The sequence below is a fragment of the Rhea americana genome, unplaced genomic scaffold (genome assembly GCF_003343005.1).
Source record: "Rhea americana isolate MKP2758 unplaced genomic scaffold, rheAme1 scaffold_150, whole genome shotgun sequence".
Taxonomy (NCBI): domain Eukaryota; kingdom Metazoa; phylum Chordata; class Aves; order Rheiformes; family Rheidae; genus Rhea; species Rhea americana.
Genome location: NW_028185595.1, coordinates 693,924 through 703,109, shown reverse-complemented (window position 1 = coordinate 703,109; position 9,186 = coordinate 693,924). Strand labels below are relative to the sequence as shown.

General features: G+C 34.9%; 1 protein-coding gene across 1 annotated transcript in view; it reads right to left on the bottom strand.

Moving 5' to 3' along the window:
* Positions 1-376: 376 nt before the first annotated feature.
* LCP2 (lymphocyte cytosolic protein 2) overlaps positions 377-9,186 on the bottom strand; it is a 31,966-nt gene continuing 23,156 nt past the window's right edge. Inside the window, exons 11-21 of the mRNA XM_085299566.1 lie at positions 8,828-8,853; positions 8,721-8,740; positions 8,510-8,614; positions 7,637-7,667; positions 6,986-6,998; positions 5,749-5,869; positions 4,511-4,560; positions 3,544-3,647; positions 2,586-2,663; positions 1,364-1,519; positions 377-585 (exon numbers count right to left, since the gene is read on the bottom strand). Of these exons, the coding sequence (XP_085155692.1) occupies positions 463-585; positions 1,364-1,519; positions 2,586-2,663; positions 3,544-3,647; positions 4,511-4,560; positions 5,749-5,869; positions 6,986-6,998; positions 7,637-7,667; positions 8,510-8,614; positions 8,721-8,740; positions 8,828-8,853 (827 nt within the window). The 3' untranslated portion in view covers positions 377-462. The remainder of the gene's footprint in view (positions 586-1,363; positions 1,520-2,585; positions 2,664-3,543; positions 3,648-4,510; positions 4,561-5,748; positions 5,870-6,985; positions 6,999-7,636; positions 7,668-8,509; positions 8,615-8,720; positions 8,741-8,827; positions 8,854-9,186) is intronic.

Below are 9,186 nucleotides of genomic sequence, written 5' to 3'. Positions count from 1 at the left end.
TAGTGCTCTTACTGCCTTTGTCTACTGCTCAGCTTTGACRAGATTTAGGTCAACTGTTTATCACTTTACCTAATGTAATTGCTACTGCAATTCAGACCKGAAAAATAGCTTACAATTTTTCTTCCTAAGAAAGAAAAGACATGTATTGGTATGTACATCATGGGTTCTGTAATTTAGCATGGAAATCCTTTCAATAAGATATATGTATGTTGGAAGACAATTTTTCTCATGTAAAGAGTTCTCACGCATTGTATGATTAGTAGACAGTACTAAAGATATTGTAGGAAGGTCAGATTTGTTGTATTTAAGGCATATTTTAAAAATAAGAGCATTGTCCTTTTTTTCTTAAAAGGATTTTTAATTGCTTCTTCATGATTTGAATTCACTGAGAAAGGAAATATCCTGAGACTTAAAGACTATAGTAGACTTTGATCTTGTACATGACCCTCATTAGGCTCTCATTTAAATATGTCCTGCAGCATATTTTAGCATGCACTGGTTTCTTGAACCCCTGTCTTTTCCATCAATCAGAAGAAGGGGTGTTCTTTGGAAGTAATCAATGATATCCGCTACAGAAGAAAAATCCTGTGGGACAGAAAAATGAAGATGAATGGGAAGATGTTAGAATCATCACTAATCAACARCCTAAGCAAACTTCTTTTCTGAACTCTAAATATTTTGCACTCTGGTAAGGTCCAGTACATATCATTAGATCAGGTATTTTCTTTCCCCTCATAATAACTCCATAACTTGTAATAGCTCCATAACTGTTAATCTAGTGTGTGCAGGAGGTGTTCAACCTACTTGTGATATGCTATGTAATTAATGTATGCTGATGTGGCCTGTTTAATATGCARTGTTGTTCTGCTTGACAAAGTGATTGTGCTTAAAAGTCCAAAAAGTTGACTCAGAAGTTCAGAAACTTTGACCTCAATCAGAACAATAGTACTTGTACTGACCAGTCTGTCTAACACTAATAAATCCAATGTATTGGATTTGTATTAGTGGAAGTGAGTAGAAAGCAGTCTGGGATAAAAGCAGTAGAGCTGACAGATGCAGATTTGTTATTAGCTGTGTATTTTCCTTATCTGRTATCTTAGTGGTAAATGAACATTCCCTAATCAGTTATGTTGATTTCTAATAGCTGTATGCTAAGGCTRTCCCCATTTCTTGAGTGTAAACAGTTGAATCTGATTTTAGTCTCAGCAATACCATACTGTATTTGCATCAGGAATAGCTCTAAGACAATACATACAATTCTGCTGGAGTGAAGCAGCTGCCAGGTCAAGTAGCCTGACGTTTTGAGAATGAGACAGGAGATACTTCAAGAAGAAAGGAAGTAATATGAAAAAACATGTAGTACCTCTTTTCCTTTTAAGCCAGTTCCTAGCAAATATGTGTGATTTTGCTCCTGGTAACGAATCTGAATGTTGTACACTTTATCTCTGTATAAAACCATCAGTACATATGGATGAGTAGCAGTTTTTCTTGAGCTGTCTCTCACCAAGAAAGTTCCATCCTGAAAGATGAAAAAAATGAAAGAGGAAAGACACTTGTAGATTTGGTTAGCACAAGAATCTTAAGTAGACCACTCATGCTTTTAGGTGTATTTTCTTTCATAAATCTGCTTTCCTCTTTCACCCTAGTAAAACCAACTGTATTATTAATAAGGGGAAATGTATAGGTTATTTTTGAAATGCTGCATCTTTCAGTCTGCTTCTTAAAACATTCCTTATCCAATAACAATGCAGATTTTAGGAAGGAAGGAAGGGTGTTGTATGAAGGAGAGATTTCATTAAAGGAAGAGGTGAAATCTTGATATCAGAGGCCAAAAGTAGCTTTACTTTGACTGGAAGGGAATTCCAAGATTCTGATAGGATCTATTTACAGACAAGATACTGATTGTGTCTATGTTATTTTGGTAGAGCCAGTGATGTTCTCTCTCCATAAGCACTACAGATGGTTTTTCTTCATTTCAGATCTGTTTTTAAAAGTATTCCATTAAGTCACCCTTTCTTAAAGGCAGATGAGGTGGTCTCATAGGCTATAGTGTAGTACAAGTTGTTGAAATGCTGTACATGTCAACTTTAGCTCATTGGATGGATTGTGAAGAATCGCAGTTTAAACATGAGTGGGACAAAGAGAGATACTGGCAATCCCACAATAATGGTTTACTTCTGATCTTCATTTTGCTGGWATATATGGCCTAGAAAAGGGTATGATTAATCTCTTCTAATTCAAGCTGTCCAAAACTTGGATTTTCAGTCTAAGCTATTTGACACAGATTCCCCACTGGTGACAAAGAAATAAGTCACCCCTCCTAAGGTAGGTGAGATTGTTCTCTGCAGGTGCCTATTTTGTTCTCTTTGACTGTAGAAACCAACAGCCTTCTTGCCTGGTTTAGGCTGGATGCCTAACCTTTGGGTGGCTAAAGGTATGCAAAACGAATCCTCCACTTTCTGTAAATGTACTGGGCCTAAAACCTTAGTTATGTACCTTCACTCTTTCTGTACGACTGTAGGGGCAACTAAGTAGGCCATTAAATCTTCTTTGGAATGCTGAACATCTCCAATAATTTAGAGTACCTTGTTTATTTTTCGAAGAGCGGCTTCTGCTTCCGGCCGGCTAATATCAGCAACGTACCATTCATCATTTAGTGAGTCCTGTGTTTTTGTGGGAGAGGATAAAGGAGAAAGTCAGTTGTCAATAAATTAGCTTGTAAAGTTAACAACATGCAAACAAGTAGAGGGAAATTTGAATGTGAAGGTTTATGTACGGTCTCAAGGTCTGAGTTCAATGATCATATTGGTATATCTTAGTGTATGCTATGTGGCTCTAACAGATTTTAAAGTGATTTGATAATTTGAATAAGTCTGAAARTCTGGCTGTAATACATCTGGCTATAATACATCTGCAAAAAAGCTAGGAAGACTTATTAAGTCATAAATTAAATTATAACAAAGACAATTATCTTCAATAGAAGTTAAATTTTAAGTGAAATTTTCACTTTTGCCTGGGATACTGACACTATTTGCCTTTGTTTTCCTCTCTCTCTCTCTCTCTCCTTTTTTTTTTTTTAAAAAAAATTTTTTTAACTGCCACTGAGACAGTAATGCAGACTTCTTTTGCACAAACCAGCCTTAGGTAGCCATACATGCCATCCTCGGGAGTGGTTTACTCTAAAATTGACTTGTTTAAAGAAATATGAAACTGGATTACACTTATGAGTCCAAATTCTTTATTTGCCAAGTCTTTTATGGAAGGAGAAGTGCATTTTTTATGCTTGAAGGCAAGTGTGCACATCAAGTAATCCAGCAAGCAAACATTTCTTTTGCTTTGTTCTACTGGGTTTTGGGTTTTGTTTTTCTTGATGAAGACAAAATAGGGCACTAAAGTTTGATGTAGAAAAGGAAACCAAAAGCAAATACCAGCATCCTGACAATGACTACTAAGTAGAATAACACATTTGAAAAAGTTCTCTCTCAAAATCAGAGTATTTGCTGTGTGTAGAATTTATGGTTAATATTTGTGAGATGTTTATACCTCATCTTCCCCTGCATTTGATGGATGAAYAGTCTGTCTGCTAGGAACTGGCAATGGAGGCCTTACATCTGCTTTGCCTCTTGAAGGAGATCTGTGGTTRCTGCCTTTAAAATTATAAAGTAGGAAAATATAAAAACAGCAAATAATTTCATCTGAGGAGCAGGTACAAGTATACAGTATAGAATCTTGATTCTGAGAGACATGAAGAAATTTATAGCAGTCTGATACAGAGAAAGTTTGAATTGATCTGAAATTAAGATTAGGCTACTGTATGAGAATGAGGTTCCTTACATAAATTCATCCTTGGTGCACAGGGACTTTACCTGAACTCTTGTGGTTCAGGGCACCTTAAAATCATATGAATTTGAAATACAGGTTACATCTTTTTAGTTTCTGTGCCACAATTATTAATCTGAGAGCATCTCCAGTTACTCTAAAAATAATTATAAGTAACATTGTCTCTTTGTATTCTTTGCCGTCTCAGCAAGCAGAAACTAAAAACTGTGACTGTAACACACTGGCAGCTGTGATCAAATGCAAAACTTCACTTTTCAGAGCAAAAAGATATCTAAGCTTGCTTTATTCTTGAGCTGTTATTATAAGCTATATATGCAACTAAGACATTGAATTTCACCTGGGAAATGTTTTCCCTTTTTTCAAGAGTAATAGTATACTTCAGTGATTTGCAGGTAGTGCTACTCTGCTCTCAATAGTTACAGCTAAATTGAAAAAGGCACTTATATGAGGTTTTGGCAATAGTTAAACTAAACAATAAGCCCAAACTTCATGGGAGAAAAACATCTTAAATTCAGGCTAATCAAATTAAGCAAGATATCTTTCAGTAACTCYTCACAGTTTTCTGTTCATAGTCCAATCAGAAGCATCTATAGAAGAAAAGATTATATTAACTGAACTGAAATGGCCTTTCAACCTTCAAGTATGATTTATACATAAAAGGGATACAGACCTAGCTGGAAGCGTGGCGGTAGAGAGCCACCTGAAGACAGGCTGCTAGCACTGTTTAAAAACAGATAAACAAACAAAAACAGTAGTCAGTATAAACAAAAAGTTTTGCTATACAAGCGTTTATAMTTTGAAGACGTGGTCTGGAGTTTGTGTTTGTTCTGCAGAGTCTTACATCGTTTTCAAGGCAGGGCAATGATTTTTAAAACATGGTAAGTAGATCCAGTTTTAAGTTTACTTGTAGCTTAGTATCTGGGAATAAGGTAGAGGGAATCAATAATGATCTGCCAATACTTCTGTATGAGGATTAATAGAGGAAACTACTTAAGCTTGTTGTCTTCCTACAGGGTTTGGCTATGTTATTCTCCCAAAGCAGAAAGCATAGGGAGCAGCTTGCCAGATCACGTTCCACTTGGAGTTCCACTTACTTTTTTCATATGCCTTCTTTAGTATCAGTGATGAAAATTCAGCTTCTAATCATAAATGTCCAACTATAAGCTGAAAGTGACACAGGGCTCATACCTACAGCATCATAACACTTCAAAAACACGTGAGCTTCAAATGCTAGAACAAAGCATGACAATGGTATTGAAGCTAGAAAAATACATATTTGAAATAAAGTTTACAATTTTAAATAGGAATTATTAATCATTAGGATAACGTAGTAAAAAGAGTGGTGAAATTCATTCAGATGGTTAACTATAGACAACTAAGGTATATGTTTTTCTAAGTTTTGAGGCATTTGTCAGTCACAGCTCTAGCACTTCTAGAGTGCTAGAATCCTCTACAGTGTGCAGACTCCTTTTAAATCAGGACCTCTTTGACGTACATGCTGTATAATTTGTAGGAAAAGATGGTCCCTTCCCAAAAGAACTTGCCATTCTAATGGACCCTGCAGACAAAAGATGGGAGCACGTGTTTTAAAAATTGAAGTGTTATACTATATAGACTCTAAAATACTTCTTTGACACAAAACTGAGAGGTGCATTTTTTCAGGCTGCCTCACTTGCTTACATTATCTGTTTCACTGAATATGGAGCTTCAGTTATATTAAGGATTCTCCTCGATAAACAACACAGATTAGCATGAAGTGTAGTTGSGGGCAAGGATAGAGCTGAAAATAGAAAATAGAAATCCTATGTTCCTCTGAACACCCTGTAACCTCATATATACTATTATTTGCTAAATAACGTAAATTTAGAGTCAGATTCAAAATGAATGACACTAGTGGCTGAAACAAACCTTTCTGCACCAGGCATACTGTTGGATCCTGGCTTAGGTGGAGGCTTGATAGATCTTGAAGGGAATGTATTGGAGCTGTATGGGGGCAAAGATAGCTGTGGCACTGGTCTTTGGGGTGCAACTGTGGAGAGGAAGAAAAGAAGACTTAAAAGTTAAGAAACATTCTTAAATGAGGTAGAACGAAGAAATGCTATCATTGCAGTTTAATTAGATACATGTAATTGAGTAAGTTGTTACTTTAAAATAAGTTATTTTAAAAGTCCTGGATATGTTAGTTATGGAATGTAACTTCAAATGATCACCTGAGAACTTAAGTATGAAATAAAACAGGCTTGAGCAACATTTAAATTTTCTAAGTTCTGTTTTAGATAAGCYACAATTCAGATACCTAACTGCATTAAAGCCCGTTGTGGCTTTCTTTTTTGCTTTCTCTCTTTTACCGGGCTTCCAAATAGTGGATTTAAGGTTACCTTCTTGAATTTCATTTCTTTTTGAGATTTCTCCCAAAATATCTCCACCATAAACAGCATAAAAGTAAAATGTATTTTCTTTTAGCRGTGACTTCAGAGCTGAACTACTGGTAAGAGTGGAAGAGTTTAACTGCACTCTGCGCAGTTTAAATAGCCCTATTTTTTATAAAGTCTTAGAAACAGTGATAAATTGCAGAGATGTGGCTCAAAGTCCAGCTTTTGTTATGAAGTCATATTAGGAATTTTATTTTAGGAACCAGGGTTGTGAAGTAATTTAAAAATACTGTTATTACATACCACAAGTTATTCTTCTCTTCCTTAGTGTGAATACTACAGAACACTAGCAAGGCTTGACTGAATATTTGATGAAAACTGTGAGGACWCTAGGTTTATAAACCTACCTATTTGATGGTGTGTACAGAACACAAACTAGGTTTATATACCTAGCTATTTGATGTTGTGTGCAGAATACAAGTCTCTACAATATAATGTGTTTCAAAATAAGAAATCCTGTTGTGTTGTAACTGGCTGACTGGAAGATGCTCTTAGCTATTGATTTCTTCTGTTTTGTGGCTTTGTTAGATATATCTGCAGGACAAATTTTGTAAGCTTTCTGCAGCTTGGCAAGATATCACTTGACAAAGCCATTTTTTAAAATGGCTCTGAAGAAAGAATACTACTTTTTTTTTTTTTTTTTTTTTTTTTTAGTAGTAGTATTTAGACAAAGGAAGACTTTAAGTTTTAAAAGTCACCACAGGAACACTTACTCTCTTCTTCTTCCTGAGGAGGCAAGAAAAACAAATAAACAAACATTAGCAGCTTACTATAGTACAGTTCTTAGGAATATTTGTCTTTTACAAAACTGAAACCTAGAAGTCAGTGAATTTTGAGTATGTGTGGAATCTAAGATCTAGACTGTCACTTTCATCTAAATTGCTGGGGTTTCTATCTTTATGAAATAGCTAATAATTTTTAAAATTCTTGTGATGAGATGCAGCCATTATTTACAAATAAACGGTGAGATAACTGTCTACTCTTAGGATTTGACCCAAAGTATTCAGAAACCCTCAGAACATGTAAACTTTCCTCATACTTTAAGTGTATGTTCTCAGAGTTATCTAAAATGAATTCCTGAGGTCAGCTTAAACCGAAAAAACAGTACCTGGTGTAAACAATATTACTTCTCCTGTGTCATAAAAGTGCTGGCCTTATTTTCCGTATTGTCTAAAATAAAGTAATTGAGGAATAAATTGAGCTGATCAATTGAGCTAGATCTGATTAAAAAAGAAAAAATGTGCTATGAAAGATCTACCTCTATTCATTATAACTGATAAAAGAAACCAGGTTATTAGTTTATGCAAATATTTCATTTCATTGTAGTACCTATTCATTTTATTTGCTTTCAAAAATATACTTACCTCATTTTTTTTTTGTGRTGGCCAACCCTGCCTAAAATGAAACAGAGAAAACAATATATGAATCACAGATGAAATATTCATTCACTTGGTGTTCATTAGGCAATATTTTCAATGAAGATGTGAGTTTATAGGAAGTTTTACAGTCCCATATGAATGCAGAAGTAATTTCTTCTCATAAAAATATCAAAATTTCTGATTTTTTCAGCCATAATCTAAGACTGCATACCAGCCTTTAGCCCATCTTGATCCTATGAACAAGTAAAATGTCTGATGACTTTATCATAAGCCTTAGAAAAGGCTTTGACAGTGATGAAACATTAGACCTCAAGTTTTAAACTCATTTGTGGTACTTACAACACTACTGGAGCACATGATGAGCCTTCTAGCCTTTTTTCTGAAAAATCATCTTGGCTGATCAGAAGATCTCAAGAACTCTCTTAAAATCGATCACATTGTTCAGCGCACAAGTTATCTAGAGAATTATCTAGTTATGCTAGAGAATGCTATTTGCTATCAACATTGAGTTTTGCAGGCTAATAAAATCAATAGTAGGAAATGGAATGTTTCTCTCTAACATCCTACAAAAATGGCAACAGGATTCATGAAAGAATATTCTCTAAAGCAAGAACTTGATCTCATCAAAAGACTGTGGATCGTGTACCTGTATGTAACTTGGAAGGCAGCCATGCTCTACATGATGATTGTATGATGGCTGGAGAGAGGGCTTTTTCTGTGTTTCCTCCCTTTTTTTATTTTTATTTTTTTTAACTTACAGCACATTGATTTCTGCAGACATTGCTGTAAATTTTGTTAATTTTAATTTAGATTTTCATTAAATTTCAATTAAATTGACTCTATTTTATCAACACTTACTTTACAGCTTGTTGCTTCCTTAAGGCAGATGGATTGCCTCTTTCATATCGATCACTTGGTGGGACAGGAGGTTTTGGCATCATTGCTAGCTGTTCCCCCAGGGATCTAAAGCAGGAATAAGATAATGAAATAAAGGTAAAAGGCTGCTTAGTAGGAAATAACCGGGTAACATTGGCATTGAGAGTATCTATTCGGGAGGCAATAGTCTTACCTTAGCTGTGCAGTCAGAGGCTGTAAAGCAATAAGGAAAAGTCAAGACAATGCATAAGTGTATCAAAAAAAAAAGTATCTAAAAGCACCAAACAAGGAAGTTCATACCTTTTCAGGAAGGCCTGGCTTCCTTCCTAAAAATAGTAAAAGCTTATATTTAGAAAAAAAATGTTTACAATAATAAATTAAATTTTCCATAAAATAGATGGGTTTTAAATACCATTGAAAGTGAATTTTTCAGTTTGAAGCATTCAGTTTCCTGAGATGTAATCCAGAAAAACAATTTTGGCTTTATGAGGGATGAAGAGATTGCCATTTCTCATAGTAAAGCATCAGAAAAATTAATCAAAGAGTTTTCAAAGTGTCATGTTTTACAATCTTATTTTCCACCCTTCACCTTTGAAATAGTGGATACATTTATGGCACTATAAACTAGATAAAAGAGGTTAGATATTTCAAAAAATCAT